This window comes from Lagopus muta, chromosome 26 (assembly GCF_023343835.1).
Source record: "Lagopus muta isolate bLagMut1 chromosome 26, bLagMut1 primary, whole genome shotgun sequence".
Classification (NCBI taxonomy): domain Eukaryota; kingdom Metazoa; phylum Chordata; class Aves; order Galliformes; family Phasianidae; genus Lagopus; species Lagopus muta.
The window spans coordinates 725585-748339 of record NC_064458.1 but is presented as its reverse complement, the minus strand read 5'-3'; the positions used below and the strand labels follow the sequence as shown (position 1 = coordinate 748339).

Here is a 22755-nt window from a genome sequence, read left to right as displayed (position 1 = left end):
TGCATTTCTTGGCTTTCTGCACTTTGCTCTAATTAAATATTTCCAGCCACTTCTATTTCCTGTGGTGCTGGACTGTTGTTGCTTCCATTACAAAGGTTGAAGTACCTGCAAAGAAGCTCTATTACTAATACGTTATTTCTCTAGAACTCTCAGTTCAAATCCCAGCCAGGTTGTTCAGTCTTTGGGTTCTCAAACTTACCCATAATCTTGTTTTCTTGGGTAGTTTTGTAGGAGCCTCTCTAATAGCATATTCTTATAGCATATTCTTCTACATAGAAGTTGCAATGACTTTTGTCTAATGGGAAGGATCTGATTCAGCCGTGATTTCTATTGCGTGCTGGTTTACTGAGAGCTGTTTGGGATTTGCTCTGTGCCAAGGAAGATGCACATCCCTGAGGGACTGCATGCTGCTCTGTGAAAAGCAGTGTGGAATGTGGCAATACTTGCACAGAGTTCTCTGTTATCAGCAGAGCTGTCAGGTTGGTTTCAGTCTCCTGGTATCTAAATAAGAGCGTTTTTTATCACTGCATTTCATGGTAGTTTAATGGGTAATTAATCTTCTGCAAGTTTCCTGAGGTATGGAAAGGGGATTATACGCTACTAATCTGAACACATTGTTCTTATTATAACCTGATTAGAACTAATTCTTCTGTGGGAAAGCTAGGAGTTGGATGACCAGCTGATGTGGGAACTGTTTCCCTGCTTTGCCAACTCTTACTGGGTGTTCCAATTAGCTGCATTCATTTTTTAATGGATTGTTTCATCATTTCCACTGGGGAATTCTTAATACTTCAAATATGTAATGTCACGAGGTACTTCTTGGACTCTGTGGCATTCTGATTGCATTTAACCATTGCTAGTTACTTGTCTTCAAGTCCTTGCCTCCTTGGTTTATGCTGTTAGTGCTGAAGAAAGATGTTTTTCAAAACATTATTGAAATTTAACAGTTCAGTTTAGTCTTAGGCAGGCTTTGTTATGCTTTAAGTGGTAGGAGGATCAGGAATGGCATTTGATGAAGAAATCCTGCATAACATAAGTCTTCATAATCCAGAATCGAGAAGTTTGTGTTTTCGTAGGAAAGCTGGCTGTGTTTTACTCAGGCTTTAATCATTCCTACTGACCTGACAGAATGCTCTCCCAGTAGCAGCTTGGCAACATGTGGGTGATTTTCTGTCTCCAGGGTATTCAGTACTAAGCAGGTAGCTCTGGGTTTGGGGCTTCAGTGCAGGAAGTCGCTGTGCTGTTCTGATGCCCTTTGCAGGCAGCAGATGTGTTTATCCAGGAGAAAAAGGAGCTTGCTTCCTTGTTTGCTTGTATGTCTGACAGCTCCTTGAGTTCCTGACAGATTGATAACAAGACTTGTGTAATTTGAAAGCATTTTCCCTCAGATCTATTCCCAGTAGTTTCAAGCCGTGCTCGTTATTTGAATTAGCATTTGTCATGTGAAAGTAGTCACAATATATAATCTCAATTAAACAGCAAAGATGATCAAACACATCTCTTCCCACCCCCATCACATCTTTATGGGTTGGGCTAAACCACTGAAGGGATGTCTAAAATTCAACCAATTCTGACAGCTGCTCTGTGCCAAAAGGCTTAACTTTCAGGATTCCAGAGATTCCTTTATTGTTTTCATTAATGCATGCAACCCCCCGGCCCATTCTCTTGCTAGATCTGCAGGCAGTGAAGAGCTGAACACAGAACTCCTTTTACTATGAAGGAAGTCAGTCCGTGCAGACAGCGCTAGTGCAGTGTTCTGTCTGTGCATACATTTATTAGGAGGGTCGCATCTCCTTTGGTCTGAAACCCAAATGGATTTCTGTATTTTATAAATGAAAAGCATGCCTTGTAGAAGACCAGATCTTTTGCTTTTCCGTCTCTGAGTGCAGGTAGGAGAGGAGGCTTGGATTGCAGTGAAGTCCACATGTCCTTGCAACTTCACTCTACATTATGAAGTGGCATCGCGAGGTAACATTGTCCTTTCAGGGCTGCAGCCCAGCAACATCACTCAGCAGAGGAGCAAAAGAGCCACGATTCCCTTTGAGAAGAGCATGGATGTCACTCATTTCCCAGGAGCAGGTAGTTAGTGTCAGAAACACGAGCTCTATCTGATTTCCAGGAAAAAAAATGCACTGTTCTGCAAACCTTAAGCATGCTTTTCTGAATTGGATGCCCCCTAATAAAAGCCATAGAGTAACTGTGCAAGAGAGGTGGGGATAACTTGCTTGATAGCTTCACCACGTGTTTCCTTGACTTTATGTTATTAAGAACACTGGATAATCACTCTATATCCATCTTTTCCATACCACTCATGTTATGAATACTAACTGCCTGTTGTCTTACATAAGACAGAGGGAGGGGAAGGAAGGGCAAAGATGTAGGGCCCAAAAAGATCTCATGCAGCAGGAGCATGGGAAGAATGCAGGTCCTTGGTGGGAGTTCTGTGCCTTGCATCATTTGGAAAGGGTGGGGGGAGGGTGGCTTTATGAATAACACTGCCATTTCTACCATTTGTGTTTTAGCACCTACCGACACCCCTGCAACAGAGGTTGAAGTGTGCATGACCTTCCTCCATTTCTCAGTATCTCACAACATGGCTCCCTTGGGCCGTCTTCTGGTGTATTACGTCAGGGAGAATGGAGAAGGGGTCACAGACAGCCTGCAGTTCTCCGTGAAGCCCACCTTTGAGAATCAGGTATTGGCAGTGCAGCTAACGGAGAGGAGGGGACAGCGGCTCATTGCTCCTGGTTTTCTTCTGCTGAACACAAGCCGAGATGATGAGTTTAATGTTAAATTCCTAGGTTGCAGTGACTCTTTCAGCAAACGAGACCAGACCTGGTGATGTTGTGAACATCAAGGTCAGAGCTGCAAAGTCAAGCTGTGTTTGCGTTGCCACTGTGGATAAGAGCGTCTACTTGCTGAAGACAGGTTTTCAGCTGACAGCCAGTCAGGTAAAATGAAGCTGAAGGCACTGCTGTCTTTCTCTCTTAATGCCAGTGTCTGCACTGTGCCTTTAGTGAGCAGCCTCCCTGCTTAAGAAGGGTGCTCTCTTCCCTTGTGCCACGCAGGTTTTCAAGGAGCTGGCAGAGTACGATGTATCCGATGCCTTTGGAGCCCCGAAGGAGGAAGGGCACTTCTGGTGGCCAGGCATGTCCTCCCGTCGACGCCGTAGATCTTCTGTCTTTCCCTGGCACTGGGATGTCACCAAGGATGCTCGCTTCGCCTTTACAGTAGGAAGCATCAGCCTCAATTCTCTGGAGTGTCTTGTTGCTGGATTTTTTATGTTCTTTATGTGGGCTTCGCATACTGACCGCTCCTAGAGATAGACTGGGCTAGAGAAACAACGTTACGTGTTTTATCTTTTAGGCTCTTTCCGTTTTTTATCTGTGCAACTGCTAATAGTAATGATCCCTTGTCTTTCCCTTCCTTTCATCCTTTCTGCGTATTTAGCTGAATTGTTTTATTATATTCTCTTAAAACCCCCAATCTCCCACATGTTCTCCATCTCATAATCATGAGCTCAACTCCTTATTTAATACCTTCTGCTGCAGGAGCCATTGCTCCTTCTCCACACCCTGATCTGTTGAGGTTTTTGTTCAGATGTGTTTTTTGTTTTGTTTTTTTCTCTTGCTGAGAGGCAGAAACTATTGGGAAAAGAGCCACGTGTTTGTAGCTTGTGTGCACACTGCGTGTACCTGATTCATAATAGTTGAGTGTGTGTGCGAGAGAACAAAGCCCGTGGTGCCTTTGGAGTCTGGGAGCTGCTGTCTCTTATGAATAAGTGCATTTAGGGGACAGAACTGGCAGACAGAGTGAATTCTGTGCTCTTCCTGTGAAGCTGTGCGGGCAGTTTCCATTTTGCTTGGCATTTCTGGTGGAGCAGAGCTGGGGATGTCTGACACGAGATGCCTGCTGACTGCAGCAGAACACACTGGAAACTTTGAGGAAGGGTAAAAAGCCGTAATGTAATATTCCAGGGGAGATATATGTGGAATAATTTTTCACCTGTAGTTACCTGACAGTTAGACACGTTCCCAGTAGTGTTAGAATATTGGTGAAATGCATTTTTCAAGCAAACAAGAGCTTTCTCATAAAAACCTCTGCCTATAAATATTTTTACATTAATGGTCATTTTAATTTTCTATAAAGTCTTGAGAAAATCCTCACATTTCAATTGAACTTTACTCATAAATGTCAGAATAAGGTTGGAGGGATTCTACTCAGAGAAGTTCTTATTGGTACCCACTTGATTCTTTTTTTCTCTTTCTTCTTTATTGCCTTCATTTTTATTACCTAGGAAACCGGCTTGGTTGTAATGACAGATACAGTCAGCTTAAACCACAGGCAGAATGGAGGCATGTACACAGACGAGGCTGTCCCAGCTTTTCAGCCTCACACTGGGACATTGGTGGCTACAATGCGTTCTAAAATGGCACAGAGGTAACTTTCATTTATTTATTTTCCCCACCCCTCCAAGGAAACGTCTCCATTGAGACCAAGTGGTTGGGAACCAACCTTCAGTGGTCGATGGATCTAATGAAGATCACAGCTGACAGCACTTCATTTTTGTACTGAGCTTAAATTAATCCTGGAAGAAGGCCAAGTAATGTTCTTTGAAAGGACCATTTGAAATTCTTTGATTTGTTTCCTGTGAATTAGTTGCTGCTTGTCAGTGTGTGCATGCCAGCCCTGACTTTGCAGAGATGCTCCCTACTCAGGTGGTGGTCAAAATAGAGAACATGAGGGACATAGAGGACATGAGGAAAAGGCCATGAAGTGCTGCAAGTAATGCTGCAAAGTGAGGATGTGCCTTCCCTTTCTATTTCAAACCAACTGATGGTTTCATTTTAAGTGGGGTGAGTTTTGGAGATTGGTTAAAAATAAAAAGGTAATGAAACATCACGTCCAGAAAACCAGAACAAATCGTGAAAATATTAGAGATCAAGGTAATTGCAAGTGGGAGAAGGAGAGGGGAATGTGAGGTAGTGAGTTGCAGTAATTGATTTTAGTAAGGCCCTGTGATGACATTGTGGGAGGTCGTGTACTGTAGATATTTCCTTTGGTTTTGCTTGGTGAAAAAATTTGGACTTACACACATTAAAAACTTTTTTTTTTTTAGATTATTTGTACCCCCGGACTGTTAAGTGTGTGCACACAATGAGTTGGGAAGGCTCTGTGATTTGTGAGATGAATTATAACCCTTCACTTTGACATTATTCTGTGCTAGATAGAGTTTGGTTTGATCACCTGAGCTGCGTTGGGCTGATAACACCAACTCAACCACCTGATGTCCAAACTGTCTGCTGAAAAGAGTTTATTGCCAAAGGTTTATTTCTTGTTCCAGCAGAGCAGAGAGGAGAAAAAGAACCTTCTTTCCAGAGACATGGATATGGCACTGCCTCAACGTCAGGTACTAATGGGAAATTGCTTTAGTTACACCCAGTGGGTTCTGTCCTATTCAAGCAGCGTTCTTCAAAGCACGCTGGAGCTACAGCGTTGTTTTGATTTTCATTGTTTTTCATCATTAGTGCTTTAATCAGTAATCTTTCTTCATAACAGTAATCCAGAAATGTCTCCTTCACTGTTGCAAGTGCTGGTGTTGTTTTCCACGTCTGTTCTAGCATCAGTTGCAGTGCTGTAGTGATAAAATGGTCTCAGAGTGATGTGCACATGGAGGTGGAGGCAGAAAGATGCTTCTGTGAGTGCTGCTCATGCACCACTGGGTGTTCTGTACCGACTGCTTCCCAAATTGCACTGAGTCCCTGCTTTCTCTTTCATCTCCCTCTAATCTTAATTTATTACCTGACAAATCTTGGTTTCCACAACTGGAATTAAAATGAATAGCAGATAATGATCTTTACTAGAAACAACACATCTAGGATCATTTGAAGCAGTCGTTGAAAAACTTCTACAGGTTTGCAAGTAAACTTCACTCTCAATAAGTGTTTATAAATTAAATTTGACAAGAACTTGCAGCAAGTGTATTCAAATCTGCTCAATTGAGCATGAAATATGCTTTGTAGAAATACACAAAGAATTCCAGAAGTGCCTCTTTGGGCCTCAGCAAGCTGGGGCAGTTAATTATGAGTAGGAGAGCGTGGAATAAAAAGTTGCATTTTTCTCTACTTCATTTCACTAGAAGCAACTGAGCAGAGCATCGCTTGCTTTCCCCTCCTTTGAGCAGGAAGACTTTATTTTTTTTTTCCTTCTACCATTTATAATTATAATATGGAAAAAAAAAATCCCCAAAAATCAAAGCCTCACATCGACTTCCCAAACCGATTCTAACAATCCTTAGAGCCTGGCTGGAGGGTCGAATGGCTGGAAATGTGTGTGTGCTTTGGCCCCCCGCCCAGAAGAGTAAGTGCCCTCATGTGTGAAAATAATGTTAATGCTGGTTGTGGGCTGAAATCCCAGTGGAAGGAACATCAGCTGCAACAAATTGTCCGGTTAAACAGGCTGGAGTGCTGCCAGCCCTGGAGGTAGGACACCCTTCTGCTTATTCTGCAAGGCTGAAGTTTGTTGCAAGCGCTGACTACTGAGCTCCAGTTAGTGACAACCTAAATGTTGAGGAAATTACACTTTTTTCTATTATAGTATCTGTCCACAGAGCAGTGTGTGATACACTGCCTGTTCACTGAGTTATAACAGCAGCTTAGGCTGACTGAAAATTACAAAGAGTGGCTTTGGGTGGTGGAAGTCGAGATGCCTCACTGGTGCCTGACATTTGAATGGACTTCTGAGCTAAAAAGCAGCAAAGGCACAACTCTTCAGTTTGTTCTGGATGTGGCTCAGCAGGTATTGCAGCACTGAAGAGCAGTGTGTTATGCTGTAAAGTTTATTCTGAAGAACCTGCTTTCTTGCTTTCTGTGCCAACTAAGATGGATGTTGCTCCAAAAGATGAAGCTGGCAGCAAGTGTATCAAGCTCAGAGAAATAAACAACGGCTTGGGAGAAAACAACCTTAGGGTGTACTCATAACTGCACCAATCATCCTGCCAGCTGAGCCATGAAATAGCTTTTGTTCTTGCTTTAGATGAAATGTTTTCTGTTCCAGGCAATGACAGACCTCCTTTGCAGGAGGGAAATCGCGATGTCTGCAAAACAAAATTGAATTTTTATTATTATGAAGCGTGGAGGAATACAGCAGTTTGTGATGCCCTATGGATGCACAGCAGGGCTGAATAGTCAGAATATAAATCTTTAGTAATTGGTATCAAAGCTCTCTTGAAGAAAATGACACTCTTGGAAATTCTGTCAGTCAGGGATTCTAAAAGGCAACCAACAAAATACTCCCGATCAAAACATGCCCTCATGCACAGGCCATTGCTGAACCTCAGGTGTGGGAAAGTTCTTCTTTAGCCTTATGTTCAAGTGCAGTCTTTAATGTGGCAGCGTATAGAAGAACAGTGGATTCCAACAAAAACTGCTTTTATTTCATCATATCAAATATAATATATACAAATATATACAAAATAATATAACTTATTGTTGGACTGTTTTTAGCTAGGATTATGTTGTGGTTTTTTTTTTTTCAGTGCGTTTCCCTGTAAGGAAAGCGTCCCTCTAGTGAGGGTACAAATTCTTCTACAGCTTTTAATCCAGTAAGCGTCTGTGTTACTGTGCTCTGCAGAAGCCACTGCGTGCTGTTCTCCTTATAAATGCTCATAGTTATCCAAAATCTTGCCAGTTAGCAGGAAGAAATCGAGCCCTTTATAAGCTGCTGCTCAAAGCAGGTACTGATGTGAAGCTGTACGCTTGGATATGGTGGTAAATACCCAAAATGTTTGGCTCTGTGTGCTTTAGCATCATTCTAATGCACTTCATTAAGCTGATTAACCCATTTTCTTCCCTGTTCTCTTTGGCAGTAATACATCAGGAGAAGCAGAGCTGCACGTGGAAGTGCCAGACTCCATCACTACATGGATAACCGAAGCTGTGGGCCTTTCTGAGGAGGAGGGGTTGGGCATTGCCAATCAAACGGAGCTGAAGACCTTTAAGCCTTTCTTCATCGATTTCACGTTGCCATACCACGTCATCCGAGGAGAACAGACCAAAATCCCATTGACTGTCTACAATTACTTATCTGTCTGCGTAGAGGTAACGGTCCTCTTCGTTCCTGTTGCTAAGTCAGTAAATTGTGGGTTATGGTCAACCATCTCTGAGCTGTAGACAGTGTATAAGGATAACAGAATGATAAGCTCAGAATGAGTGCTTTGGAGATAGAAGTACTGCTGCTTCAGTGCTAATAAAATCACTGCTTTATTTACTTCTACCTTGAAACAACTGCGGTGGTTTTGTGATGCTTCAGAAATCCAAATATTGAAAAATGTAGGGAAGAGGATGAGAAAGCTCACTCTGAGCCACTGCATTTCCTTCACAGTCAGGAAGCTGCTGACTGGAAGTAGTTTGCTTCGGAAGAACCTCTTTCAAGAAGCACTCCCTCCAGAGGTGTTTTCTGCAGTGCTTTATCTGCTTGGTTCTCGTGGAATTGTTCTGAACTGCGGGTGAAGTTTCACAGATGAAATCCACCATAAATGACCCTCGTAAATTTTTGCAGGTACACGTGAAGATTTCTGTTCCGAAAGGCATAAAGTTTGTTGGGCATCCTGGGAAGCACCATCTGACAAGAAAGAAGTGCGTTGCCCCCGGGGAAGCTAAACCCACCTCTGTTGTTTTGTCCTTCAGCGAGCTTGGACTGAGCAACATCACTGGTAGTACAGAGATAAAAAACAGCTTGTTCCTTCAAGGAGTTTCACAAATGTTTCTTCTTCTTTCAGAAGAAATGTTTTCTTCCTCCAGTGCCCCAAAGTAGAGCTGCTATTTCATTGCTGCCAGCTTAGCTTTCTAGTCGTGTTTGTTTCTTACAAACTGATCTGTAACTGCAATGTGCTGTAGGGTCCATACGAGCAAAATTCAGCAGATTCCCTGGTTAATTTTCCTGTTGTGTGGTATCTCACTGTGTATAGTTGTGATCTGTTACATCTTCCTGAAAAGATTGGAGTAAATTTTTAAACAAGAGAATACCAACAAATTCTGTACATCTTCCAAGAAAATAATTGTCAATAGCAAAAACTGTGCAGCTCAAGGAACGAGGGAGGAGTTCCTGTATTCCCTGCGACTGTTAAAATATTGCCCAATTCTGGATGTGACCATCCAGGCATTTAAGTAATAAAATGACATAAAAGGTGTAATTAAAAGCATTTGATGAGTTGTTAGTCAACTGCATCTAATTAGTTTAGATAAACGCTTTGAATTCCTATGGATCAGGGAATCTGTCTTGAAATCTCTGCTGCTTTTCCCTTCTGTTTCTTAGCAAAAGCTTTTGCTTATGGTGGAACTAATTGCTGTCAGAATGGGATGCAGACCTTAAAGAATGGCAAGCACTCAGAGGACAATTATGTGGACAAAAGGACCCCAGTTGGAGTGGATTATGTTCGCAGTAGTGTTGTTATTGAGGTAGGAAAAATACATGTTTGTAATAACTCAGGAAAAAAAAAAAACCCACAATGTGTGTTTGGGCAAATCATGAAAGTGTTTAGGTGATGTATGTGAATAGATCTGTGAGAACCATCGGATTTATGGCATGCTTATATGATTGGGAATCATCAATGTTTGTGATACAAGAGGGGCCCCTTTGGTTCTGAGTTCGTGCTGATGAATTTCCATTACTGCTTGAATATAAAAGGATAGAAATTGTACTGGGTTTGATTGCTGTGTTAGTCTGAGAAATGTGCTGTGAGGTTCACTGGTGGAGATTGTGTATCTGTAGCTAGCAGCACGTGGTGTGTTACTTTTTCTCTACAGGATGTAAAACACTGTACAGCGTCAGAATATTGTTTGTGTTTTGTAAGTAAAGCTGAATAGCTGTCACTGCTAACCCGAGCTCTGTAATGTTACATATGGATTTCTGTCTTTATGTAGCCAGAGGGGCTGTCAAGAGAGTACACCTACAGTGTGTTCTTCTGCCCAAATGGTAAGCTTGTGATTTAAATGAGGTAATACCAAGTGCGTTTGATTGAGTTGTAAATAGGAAGATGTGGCTTCGTCCCGTGGGAGCGGGGAGGGGAATCTTTATTTCTGTGTCTGATTTATGAGTTGTGTTGTGTAGAAGGAGCTTTTTGAATGTAGCCCTTCTTACCTGGCTGGCTAATTACAAATTTGCTCTAACTGCCCAAGTAACTTCTGGAAATGGCAATTAAATTCCTTTACTTCGTGAAACAGTTTGAGTATTCAGCACTGTGGACAGAAGCTGTGGCTGTAGTCTATTTTCAGTTGATGTTTCAAAGTCCAGCTCTGGAATCAGTGCGTTCTTTCTACTGGGGATTTGGATAGCTCAAACAGAGCTCCTCTGGCTAACAGAGATGCTTTTGACTGCTTGATTAGAACTGAAAAATCTCTTGAGTGCTTCACGAGGGGTCCACCAGAGCAGTTGCAATTGAAGGATCTTCTATATTGGAAAGGAGTAGAGGATGGGAAGGAACATCAACATACGTTTTTATAGTTTTGAGAGAAGTGGGGGGAGAAGGAATGCATACTTGGGATAGGTTTGTTTGTTTAAATTTTAGCAGTTAGCTGTGGATTAAATTGGTGGAATTTTTTGTTTTAAGTGTGGAAGGTGAACTCTAATGCATAAACATCCCTTTTTTTTTTTCTGACTAGAGAAAATTCACATTTCTACACCTAACAAATATGAGTACCAGTACATGCAGAAGCCTGCCCAGATGACACATTTCGACATCGCAGTGAAGGCACACAACGATGCTCACGTGGCACTGTCCTCTGGTCCCCATGACATGGCAGAGATGACAGAAATTGTTATTGGTGGGCACCAAAATACTAAAACATGGATTTCCATCAGCAAAATGGGTGAGCCGGTGGTCAGCAGAGACACAGCTGGTATCCTGTCCTGGGATGAATTCCGCAGCTTCTGGATCAGCTGGAAAAATGGAATTATTCAGGTACTGAATTCCTCTGTGTAACAGTCTGTGGGGTCCCTTGCTTCTTTGAGTGGATTTGGAGCATACATGTGGCAGAGTTTCATTAGTTATGTTGCTGCCTTCTTCCTTTTTCTGTGTTAAGTCTCTCTCAGGCTGTTTGGACCTGAACGTGTTTGCTTACCACATTATGCCCTCAGGACCTTTTGTCTTCAGTGTTCTCAGTGCTAAATCTGCTTGGAGGTCAAGTCTATGTACTTCTCATTAAACTTTCCTGTATTCTTTTTTTTTTGTGAGTGGGAAAGAGAAAGATACTGGTCTGCTTACAGTATTCTCTGCTGCACACATAGGTTACTGCATCCAAGGACAGATAACAGGCTGATTTCACGTGCATGGGTTGTTGGAACTGCATGACTTCTTGTTCCTTTCAGGTTGGCCATGGTACTCGGGTGCTAAATGAATCTATTATTGTGGAGTGGACAGTCCCCAAGCAGTTCGAGGTGAAGTACATTGGCTTTTCCACAGGCTGGGGGTCAATAGGAGAGTTTAAAATTTGGAGGAAAGAAGAGACTGATGAAAATCACAATGAAGCATTTACTCTTGGAGTTCCCCACAACATAATTCCAGGATCAGAAAGAGCTACAGCTTCAATAATAGGTATCAATTGTGAGGAGGTATCCTTGGGTATTAATTATCAAATACAAGGAGATACTTCCATCTGTTACTTGCTTCTGACCAATATTTGAGTAATATGGACAGGATAAAGTAGTCTTAGGCAGTTTATAAAGATAAATGCTGCTTTAATTATCAATCACTTGATTGAACTGTGTTTGAGATGATGGCAGTTAAAGCAGATACTCTCTAAGGACTTTGCAGATGACTTGTCTGCTGTAATTCATAGTATTCATTTCATTGTCATAATCACATATTGTACTAACTGCATTCTAAACTAGTCAATTAGTCACAGATAATCAAGCTCTGACATTTCTTCTTTATTCCAGCAAAAGCTTGAAGAGATAAGGCTGAACATTTGAAGGACTTCCCTTTTATTCTACAATTTAGCTGACTGTGTAGCCAGTAGAAATTGGTGTAGTGTTTTAATTCTGCTTCATCATGTGACATAAAAAGAAGCGGAGCATGATTCCTTGGTTTTGAACCTATCTCCTCTTCTTTAACCAGGAGATGTGATGGGTCCTACATTAAACAACTTGGACAATCTTCTGCGATTACCATTCGGCTGTGGAGAGCAGAACATGATCCACTTTGCTCCTAATGTTTTTGTCCTGAAATATCTGCAGAAAACCAAGCAACTCAGTCAAGAAGTGGAAAGTGAAGCTACTGATTACCTTGTTCAAGGTAAACCATTAAATTTACAGTTTGCAGAAGGAGAAAAGGCTTGTAAGTCAGAAAGGAGTTTTGCTCTTACTAATGGAGGGCGTCTCAAGTGATGAGGAGTCATCATTTTTTGCAGGACAGTCTCTCAGGTTAATAGATTTTGATGGCCAGATGTTTTCCCCTGATACACAGCTGCCTTTCCCTCCGGTTACTCCTCATTTATACACTTGTTTGTGGGTTTTCTGCTTTTTAGCACATGTGTATTTGGGTAACTTGTTTCTGTGTTTACAAATTTCAGAAAGTGACAGAAATCTAAATGTAGTCAATGTACATATTTAGTTCTTTTTGTCGTCTTCCTGAATTGTCTTTCTAGCCCTTTAATCACAACATCAGAGCTCTTCTCTGAACTTTGCCAGTTTATCAGTGTCTCCTTGGTAACAATGTGCACAGTTTAAGTTTGCATGCAGAGCAGTTATCCTAGAGGCATGTGATGAAGGTGCTTTTCTGTCCTTGTTGGTGGCCTGTCCTTTCTCTCTAAGCAGCTCGTAGCAATCTGTCTTTTTATGACTGTTTTTCTCAGTGTTTGTTTGGGAAGAGTCACTTGCAAATTCGTTTGTAACTAAATGCAATTCTCAGGTGCAATAAGAACTTGGAGATGATTAATGAAAACAAGAATGACCCAAGGAGGCAGCTATCTCATGTGTGAGTCAGATAATAGCCATGTCATGAAATCAGAGGTGACAGGGTTAGGCAGTTCTCCTATGAAAATATAAACATAAAATGTAATCTGTAATTTATTTATTGTTTTCAGCAGCAAAAGAGTGGTGCTGCTTCCTTCAGCTGTTTTGTTTGTGATGTGTTGTGTTTGCTGATAGTAGTAACACATAGGGAATTTTTTTAATAGTCATTTTTTCCTTTTCGTTATCATTTGGTTCTGTTTCTTTTCATGAATCTGCAAACTTTCCAGGTTTTTGGCTCCAAGCTCTGCCTGTTAATCAGCCCTTACAGAAAAAGTCCTTAAGAGATTTAAACCCCTGTGCTTATTGGAGCCCTGTCAAGTCCAAAGTTGAGATGAGTCTCTTTGCTCACTCTGGAGGTCTTTTGTGACTTACTAAAGCCAGAATTTATTTTTTAATATACAGTGTTTCAGATACTTGAAGTTCTACTGTCGATGGATCTCTTGCTTAGCAAGAGATTAAGAGCTGGAGAAATAATGGTTCATTCATTTGTGTCCCAGAGATGCCTGTAGTCTTGTAGTAGATGTTTGCCTGCACAGATTCCTGAATGCGCTGCTCTGTCAAACGCAGCAGAACAAGAAGTTGCCTCGGGCAGCAGAATCCCTTGCAGTAGTGCCAGATGGTCCGAATCTTCATTCACTTTAAATGCTTGCTTTGCTCCGTGTGAGGATTTTGGACTCCCACAATTCTTTCTCAACTTTCAGGCTACCAGCGCCAGCTGACCTACAAGAGGCAGGATGGCTCATACAGCGCGTTTGGCGAGAGGGATTCCTCGGGGAGCATGTGGTGAGCTGCTATTTAAATGGGGTTAGGAAACTCAGTGTTTGCTAAATGGGAAAACACACCATTGGCAAAGAAAAAAAGAGTTGTTTTCCAGCTTCCATCGTGGTGTCACATAGTGTGGAGCAGAAATAATGCTCCGTGACTGTAGGCTTACTGTTGAAGTGCTGCTGGATGCTCGTACTACATGAGTAGGTGTGCTGTAATTGCTTCAAGACTCACTGGAAGTTCAGATGGTCTCATCTGCCACTGTCTGTGCTTTAGGTGCTCGTGTTTGCTCTACAGGAATTGGAGTAGCAATACCTGAGGCACTTCAAGCACCTAATTCCATTAGGGAAAACGGGGCTTCACCTGAAGCACGTACAGAAAGCTTGCTGTCTCTGGAAGCAGTGGAGATTTCTGCCAGTGTAGAAAACAGAGCAATCTTTAAGTGCTTTGTATCCCCTTGCATGTGAAATGGAATGGTATAAATTTGTGCCCTGAGAATGGGAAGTACAGGGTCCTCCAAAGTGGAATGAAATGAGAACCAGAGATCGTGAACCTGGGGAATAAGCTCATCTCACTGATGCCCTCCTTAAGGCAGTGTTTCGCATCTTGTAGATTCCGTTCGTTAGTTTATGCTGCCTTTTGGCTTCTCCATCTACTCTCATTTTGCTTTAAACTGATTCTCTCTGTGAACTCATCAGAGGGGAAATACTACTTCTATGGGGCTGTTGCCTCACTGTTTTTAAGATGGTGAACTTTTATCTCAGATCTGGCATCTCCCACTCCCCCGATGTAAAACACAGTGACACAGAATTACTTAACACTCAAAAAATCCTTTGCCAGGCAGCATGTCTTCTACCCTCCCATTCCTCAGGGCCCTATAAAACGAATGATTCAATCTCCCAAAGCTGGCCAGAGTTTGTTCTAGTTGCGTGTCAGAGGTTTAGAATTCCAAAAACACTTCTATTGCCTTCTGAAGTCTTGATTCTGTACGAAGTCTAGCAGAGCCTTACATTTCAATAGTGGCTCTGGATTTTTGTCTTTTTTTTTTTTTTTTTTTTTTTTTTTTTTCAAATTAAGACAGTAACAAAATCGGAAAACTTATTCTTCTTTCTCCTTTGTAAATATCTGTAAAGGCAGCAGCTTTTAACTTTAAGGTTTTAATAACTTGAAGGTAATTGAAGCATCTAAAAAGGGGAATTGAATTTCAGTGTCACAACTAAAACAGGCGTATCTTCCTGTCATGCTTTTCAGTGTAATTTGTTGACCTTTAACCCTGCTCTTGTTCAGTGCATAGAGCAGTTTTGGAGCCTTCATATGCCATACTTTTTTAAACAATGCTGAGCTTTTTCCCCACAAGATTTTCATAATTTGTGCTTTTGCTGTTGTTTTCCCTTTATTTGTACACAACTCTGAGGTAGTTTGGTCACTGAGGATGGGGGTTTGTATTTCCAGGCTGACAGCATTTGTCCTCAAGTCCTTTGCACAGTCCAGGGGCTTTATTTTCATTGACCCAAAAGAACTCACAGCTGCAAAGGAGTGGATCATTCAGCATCAGAAGGAAGACGGCTCTTTTCCTGCTATGGGCAGGATTCTGAATAAGGACATTCAGGTAAAGACTGAAAAATAACAGTAGGTGCATTTTTAAAGATACTCCCAAAGCAGCAGTGGATGAAGTTTCCTTATGCCTGATATGAATAGTGGTCTCAAATGGCAAAGGTAACTTAGGAAGAACCAGGAGTTTCACTGTGCTCCCAGGTTATTGCTTGGGAAGGAAGCTACAGCAGTGGGTTGGGTTCCTGACTTCCATACTTAGTGCCTATTCAGCATCCTTTCCTCCAGTTTTTTTTATCTCAGTGACTTTGTCTTCTCTTCCCCCCAGGGTGGAATCCATGGTAAGATCTCCCTGACAGCTTATGTGGTTGCATCTCTTTTGGAAACAGGTGTAACTTCGGAGGTAACAGAAACTGAGAGCAGCTCTTGTTCTGCATGTCCTAAAAATCCTCACTCTTGCCTTTAGCTTGATTTTGTTGTTGCTATTTTTGAGGTTCCCTACTCGTTAGAATGATTGCACTCATGTAACTGAGGCTGTTTGAAAGCCTTGAGTGGGGGAAAAATAAAAAAATAAAAGTTCTGAAGTGCTCACAGTAATTTTCTGCCTCCCTGACAGCTCTGTCCCCCTCTGAGAAGTGATGTGATGCTCTCCCGGGGCTGCTGTGCATAGGACAGCCCCAGCACTTTTATTTGCTGGAAGTGCAGTTTCTGTAGGGCTAATGGCTTTCCTAGAGGAGATTTGCAAGTGTTGCTAATGATCTTAGCTAGGAAATGAGGAGGGGAAGGTTAGTGCCACAGGGAAATCAAAGGAAACCAAATTACATCAAGTCCAATTAAATTGTTTCTATAAATTATCAGAGCTACGTTCCTGCATGGTGAGGTCATTGAGGGAGTTAATAAAACATGTTTGTTGGCTGCAGGGACCCCTGGGAACCTTGGCCTTTATTATCCTCTGGCGCCTGCTAGACGCACCAGAGTGTCAGGAACGCCATCAGACGTACAGCAAAGAGCTCGTGCTGCTCTGTTCATCCACTGCCCTGCAGCAACATGACATCTATTTTCAGCTTTAAGGAGAATAAATTCATCTCAGGATGGGCGTAGATGATTTGTGCTATGCTATTTGCTCCTGTTGTTCAGTGTGTGATGTGTGGCTTTTCTTAAGGAAAGTGTTGGTGTCATTCTACAAGCTGTGTTTCCTACTTGTTTCTTCATGGGTGCAAAGTCCTGAGAAAAGCAGTGATTCCAACTCTATCCACTGATGGGAAGGAGTGAATGAATTCCTTTTTCTGCTTTATTTTTGCATGCAGACCCTGCTTTACCTGTTATGCTGTTCATATATTAACCCCTGATAGTCCATGAGTTTTCTCACTTATTCCTTTCCAAATCTTCTCCATCGCACTGCAGGGGTGTCAGCAAGTCACTGTGTTGTGCTTAGCTGCCTGTTGGGGTTAACAGGGCTAGAGAGGTTGGTAACGTGTGGGCTCTTTCCCCTAATTACAGGAAGAGAGATCTGCTGTTGACAAAGCAAAACACTTCTTAGAGGCCAACTTGCACTCAGCAGAAGACCCTTACACCACTGCCTTGACTGCATATGCCCTGACACTGCTGCACAGTCCTTCTGCTGCTGTGGTGCTGAGGAAGATGAACAGCATGGCAATCACACAAGGTACTGTGCACCTGGGGCCAGCGTGGCAAGTTCTTAACTTGGCAACTCCATTGCAGGAATAAACAAACGGGCCTTGCAACTCAAATGGTGTGTTTGAGCTGCTGGAGAGGATAGAGCCTGTGAGATGAAGGTCCTCTTCACAGCACAGTTTGACACTGTAAGGAAAGAGTTCTCTGCATTCATTTTGGGAGAGGGCTGAGCGCCTTATTTCTGTGCCTGCAACCGATGCTGAAGGAAGGCAAATGCACTGGAAGCTCTGCAGTAGCTTTCTGGTCAGTATGTCAGAGCCTGTCTAATAACACATCGTGCCTCCTCATGGTGTATTTTGATGTAATATTCAAAAATGATCTCATTTATCACACTGAGCCATCAAGGAACAGAAGGCTGCAGCCTCCTGCTGAGGCAATGCTCCCCTAACTGGAGGGGCAGTGCAGTTCAGGGCATCGATCTGCTGAGTTGGGTGCAATAGTAATGTTTGATTCTTCCCACGTGCGGAGTCTGAGCTGCAGTCCTGCTGTAATATCATACGTATTCCTCTGTCCTGTCCTTCTAGATGGCTTTACACACTGGAGCTTGACGGGAAGTCTTGTAGCTGATGAAGATACCTTCATGGGCTTTAATGATGGACTCTCTCAATCAGGTACCTGTATGGCAAAAGCAAAAATAAGGGAATGTGATGCAGCAGGAGGCCACTGATGGCAGTTTACATAACACACTTCAGATATTCCCACATCTCTATACCCTCCCAAAATCTATTAGCATTTCTGGAGACATGATAGTTTTGGTCCCCAAAGAACTCGTTTAACAAGATGTTCTGAAGGTGTCAGTCTGTTGTTTATCTTCGTATTTTCAGATTGACACAAGGGTTGTGTACTTAGCTTTTATTGGCAGTCACTGTCATTTCAGTACTGATTTCCCAGACTTCAACTGCTGACCAACTTGATTCTCTTTCCAAGATGGTAGTTTGATTTATTTCCCCTTCTCCCCCACCTCTCTTTCAGTAGTTTCTGCGGAAGTGGAAATGACATCTTATGCCCTTCTGACATACACACTCCTAGGAGATGTGGCTTCTGCACTCCCTGTGGTAAAATGGCTCTCACAGCAGAGGAATGCACTTGGAGGATTCTCTTCTACTCAGGTGGGCTGCCTTAGGCAAAGGTAACTTTGGTGATGCATAATTAATTGCAGGAATTAATTGATTCAGGTATGGTTAATGTAGAATTTCTGTCTAGAGTCTAGAAACTGTGTCCTGTTAAGAAGAAAAGCTTTCTGTTGCTCTTGACTACTTCTTTCTGGAATCAGTATTTTGAAAGGAGCCCAGACTTTGTCTTTACAGATGCCTTTGATAATAAAAGTGAACAAAAGCTGAGATTTCTTTTGCAGTATGAATCAATAAGGAAGACTCTGCTACCAAAAGCTGATGACAGTACAGAGCAGTGTTTGTTTGTAAGCTTAGTATGTGCTCTGTTCTTCACTATTCTCACCTCTCCCTCTTCTGATCCCTAGGACACGTGTGTAGCCCTGCAGGCTCTGGCTGAGTATGCGATCCTTTCTTATGTTGGAGGAGTCAACCTTACCATTTCCTTGGCTTCGACTAATTTAGACTACCAGGAGACATTTGAGCTTAATAAAATGAATAAAAAAGTCCTCCAGACTGCAGTGGTGAGTGGTTTTGTGTTAATGTGATCTACCTGAACTGCAATCTGAATGACAAATCAGCAAAGTGCAGTAATGGTAAAAGTAATTTTTAAAAAAGTGAATTGAACACTGAAATGTGGGATTTCCTGGGATTTCCTGGTTCATTTTGATGTGAAGGAGGCAGCGATCAAAGGCGTTTTTAACCATAACTACTGACTGATGTTTGTTTTTTGCTACTACTTGTTTCTACCCTTGTTAAGTGCGGGTGACTGAAGAGAATAAGCTGTGGTCACCACAGCTGTTTGGGGTCCTTTAAAACTGGAAAGATTTTTCACACAATCAAGCTAAAATTGATATTCACTTGTATTCTGAATGCTACGTCTTGTCTGAGTCTTAACTATGGGTTCTCCACAGATCCCCAGTATTCCCACGGGGCTGTTTGTGAGTGCCAAAGGTGAAGGCTGCTGTCTGATGCAGGTAAAGTTGCCTCGGGGTATCTGAGCAGTGATGGCTAAGCTGACAGGCTGTTTGCTGTATTTTTAATCCCAGATTGCTGCAAGGAAGGAATTGCACTTTGAGTTTCTAAGTAGATATATCACGTGGTTCTGCTTTAATCCCTAGAAGCAAATGTGATTGTACCATGGTGTGTTTGCTTTGGTACAGCTTAACCTACATCTAACTGAGTTTTAAAGCTTCTCTTGCTTCTGTGCATGCCAATATCTTTCTCTGAAGATTTGTACTATTTATGCTGGTCTTTGGAGAATGTTTGCAGATGCTACAAAACATAGGAGTGTAATTAACTACCTTTTTCTTTCCCGTTTCTACTACAGATTGATGTCACATACAACGTGCCAGATCCTATTGCCAAACCAGCATTCCAGCTCCTGGTTAACCTGAAGGAGCCAAAGTCAGAGCAGCATCTCCAAGCTCCAGTTCTGCTGCGCTCTCTCTCTCCAGATGAGAATCGCTCTGAAACCTTTCACAGAGAGAGAGCAGTGGTGGATGATGATGACCCGGCTGCAGATCGGGACCATCAGGAGTACAAAGTGATTCTGGAGACGTGCACAAGGTAGGAAATGTCAGTCTCCATCCCACCCTGCTTGTTTCTCAGAGGCAGCCCAGTGTTTGGATTAGCAGATCGATTGCTCCTTCCATTGCAGGCTTTTCCACTAGTGAGAACTCTCTGCTGTCTAAAGCTGTAAGGCAGTTGCACTGATATGTTTGTCAGTACAGGAAAAATGCTTCTTCGTTGTTTTGACACAATTTTTTTAGCTTCCAAATGTTTGCTGAGTGTTTTGGTGCATTAACAGTTCCACTTTCTCAGCCCGTTTTGCCCTCTGCCTGAGTACTGCAGCTGGTACTGGGGAGGTAGGCTTGCAGTTTTGTCAATCCCTTAAAGATCCTTGTAACTAAGGAGGCTGCCCTGCATCAACACAACCTTTCTGTTGTTATTACTGAAACTTCTGCCCTGGGAATTGCTGGAGCAAAGACAGAAATTGGAGAGGAAGCACAGTCCAAGGAGATTGATTGCTGGAAAGAAAACAAAAGCAAATGAAATCTTCTATTTCCTCCTTTTCTTCCTGTAATGATGCTCTTTTCATTCCTTTGTCTTAGGCAATGTGAATAGAGAATTGCATCAATGGATGATGGTGGAAACATGTAGAGCTAGGGGTGTTACTCAGAATGTGATTGTTTTAAAGAGTTTCCAGGTGAAGTCCTAGGGATGCTTTCCTGTAAGGAACAGGAGAAAAAACAGAACAAAAACAGAACGGGAAGGAGAGGGGTTGTGATTACAGGTGAAGGGATACTGTAGGATATTTTAGGGAGATGCCTGGAGTTAAGACCAGGAGAAAGGCTTAGTGACTCCAGGAGACTCGTAGCCCTGAATTGGAGGCCCCTGGATCTGTCTGCAGATCATCCAGTGCCATTGTGGTTGTACAAGCTTGAAATCCTTCAAAGAAAAGACCCTTTGTATTTCTTTCTCTGAAGCTTGTTTCAGTTGTGCTCCATCATGAGTTGTCCATGTAGTGTTTGTTACCTTGGATCCTGAGTTTATTTCCACTCTCTCTCTTTTTGCTCATGTGGGAAGATGGCTGCATTCGGGATCCTCTAACATGGCTGTGCTGGAAGTGCCATTGTTCTCAGGGTTTCGTGCAGACATCGAGAGCCTCGAACAGGTAAGGTGTAATGAGGATGCAAGGTACAGTGCTGAGCTGGGACCTGGCTCTCTAGTTGGTAGGGATTCCCTTTGGAGAGCAATAGGAAGTAAATGCTGTTGTCTGTTAGAGCACTGGCTGAAAATATGTGATTAAAATTGGGAGCAGGAGATCTCACTTGTCAAAAAATATTTATCTGATATGAGTGAACAGAAGCTCTGAGCAAGAGTAACAAATGTACTGAGCGTAGCCAAATGAAGGTTTATTACTGAGCGCAGCACACAGTAATTAAATGAGACCCATTTGGAAATGGTGAAGTGAAAATGTGCTCTAACAGGAGCTGTTTATGGCTTCTTAGTGGGCTGTGTTATCTCCAACATCTGGATTCCATTTCTTTGGAGGCTCTGTGTCTTGGAATTTTTTGCCTTTTTTTCTTCCCTTCTGGGAGAACATCATGTTTATTGCAATCCAAACTGAGGTGGACAGAATGTGCCTCTTACCCAGCCAGCCCTCTAGGGGAGATGAACTGTAGTCTTCAGCTTTGCTTTATATTCATTGAGGCATTGTGGCACATTCGCTTGTTTTGTATGCTGCAAATTTTTTGAAGACTAATTGATCTTAAGGGGTGAGTAGCTGGAGAGGTACAGAGAGAAACTAAACTGTATGTTTGAGAACTGACAAGGAGCTAAAAACTACTTTTTTGAAGGAAGAAGTCTTTGTAACAGCCTTATCCTCATTACGTGAGAGGAGATGGGAATGATAGTGAAGACCAGGCAGCTTATTTTGACGTCCCAATTCAGAGGAAGAGTGCACCCTGCATTGTTCTCTAGAATTTCCCTTGATTTGACTGAGTTGTAATAAACACCATTGCATTTTCTTGGAGAAAATGAGACCAACGTATTTCTCTCCAGGGCTGCTCTGCTATTGCAGAAGAGTTACTTCCTTGCAGCTGAATGAGCTTCCCAGCACATTAACCATGAACAGGCTTTCTCTAGCACTAAGCACAATTGGCTGTGCTTGCTTGTCTGAGCCTTATGCTCTCCCTTTACGGGCAGAGAAACAGGAGTCCCTGTGTAACACCATCTACCAGGTTCTCAGGTAGCAGGTGGTTTGGTTTTGCACTGGGGGTTCTATTGCACAGTCTATTTCCCTAAGCAGAAGTGAGTTTCTTCCTTTGGGCAGTAGGAAAATTTGCCTAATTGGGAGCGATGTTGCATCTTCAATGGGGAACGTTCCCTTTGAAAAGCTGCGGTGCATCCTTCTCACTGCAGACATCCTTTGCATCTGAAAGGCAGGGGCAAATCTGGAGTAATGTATATAAGGAATGAAGGTACAACCCCTGCCATTTACTTATGCCTGGCAGATGTGTATCCCAGTCATGCTTCCATGAGGCTGTGGTACCAGTTTTGTACTTCGGACGCACCTTCAACAGCAGCAGGCCCAGTCATTCCCATTGCTGCATTTTTTCTTTGTTACTGCAGCCGTTCCCTTTGCTCCTAGTGAGGAGGGCTGGGGCTGTAAATCAGATTTCCTTGTTTGTTGTTTGCCCTCACAAGGGAGCAGTGTTCGCAGAGCGGGCCCACGTGCAGCTCCAGGGCACTGATGGTTAATGAATGCTCTGTTGCACATCGATGGCAGCCCCCCTGGCTGTGCAGCCACAAATCCTTCTAATAATGCTGGGTGTCGACAAGGTCAGGAGGTCACCACGGGCTGGTATATATCAGCCTTCACCAGAAAAATGCAACTTTAGCTGAGCTGCGCATTTCCCGATGGCGCCAGCCCCTCCGAGCCCTCATAAAGCCCCGTCTGCAGCCATCTACTGCTGAGCACCAGCGGCCACCGCCAGGCCCTGCCATTGTGAGGACAAATTAAATTGGGCCTTTCCATACTGTGTGGGACTGAAACACGTGTTCCTGTGCTTGTTACGGTAATAGCAGGAAGCTGTACGCAGGGTTTTACAGCTAGAAG

At 42.7% G+C, this 22755-nt stretch overlaps 1 protein-coding gene across 3 annotated transcripts in view; it reads left to right on the top strand.

The window, feature by feature from the left end:
- Window positions 1-22755, top strand: part of CPAMD8 (C3 and PZP like alpha-2-macroglobulin domain containing 8) — a 42252-nt gene that overhangs the window by 7854 nt on the left and 11643 nt on the right. Inside the window, exons 14-36 of one of the 3 annotated variants that reach the window (XM_048927313.1) lie at window positions 1890-2079; window positions 2523-2695; window positions 2802-2951; window positions 3069-3230; window positions 4298-4440; window positions 5348-5410; window positions 7868-8099; window positions 8560-8713; window positions 9316-9458; window positions 9924-9975; window positions 10662-10960; window positions 11368-11593; window positions 12116-12292; window positions 13713-13794; window positions 15229-15385; window positions 15656-15730; window positions 16828-16993; window positions 17547-17633; window positions 17995-18131; window positions 18500-18655; window positions 19046-19108; window positions 19462-19700; window positions 20721-20808. In XM_048927313.1, coding sequence (XP_048783270.1) covers window positions 1890-2079; window positions 2523-2695; window positions 2802-2951; window positions 3069-3230; window positions 4298-4440; window positions 5348-5410; window positions 7868-8099; window positions 8560-8713; window positions 9316-9458; window positions 9924-9975; window positions 10662-10960; window positions 11368-11593; window positions 12116-12292; window positions 13713-13794; window positions 15229-15385; window positions 15656-15730; window positions 16828-16993; window positions 17547-17633; window positions 17995-18131; window positions 18500-18655; window positions 19046-19108; window positions 19462-19700; window positions 20721-20808 — 3414 coding nt within the window. Of the gene's footprint in view, window positions 1-1889; window positions 2080-2522; window positions 2696-2801; window positions 2952-3068; window positions 3231-4297; window positions 4441-5344; window positions 5411-7867; window positions 8100-8559; window positions 8714-9315; window positions 9459-9923; window positions 9976-10661; window positions 10961-11367; window positions 11594-12115; window positions 12293-13712; window positions 13795-15228; window positions 15386-15655; window positions 15731-16827; window positions 16994-17546; window positions 17634-17994; window positions 18132-18499; window positions 18656-19045; window positions 19109-19461; window positions 19701-20720; window positions 20809-22755 lie in introns of all 3 variants that reach the window. The other 2 variants (XM_048927314.1, XM_048927312.1) reach the window with 2 other exon arrangements.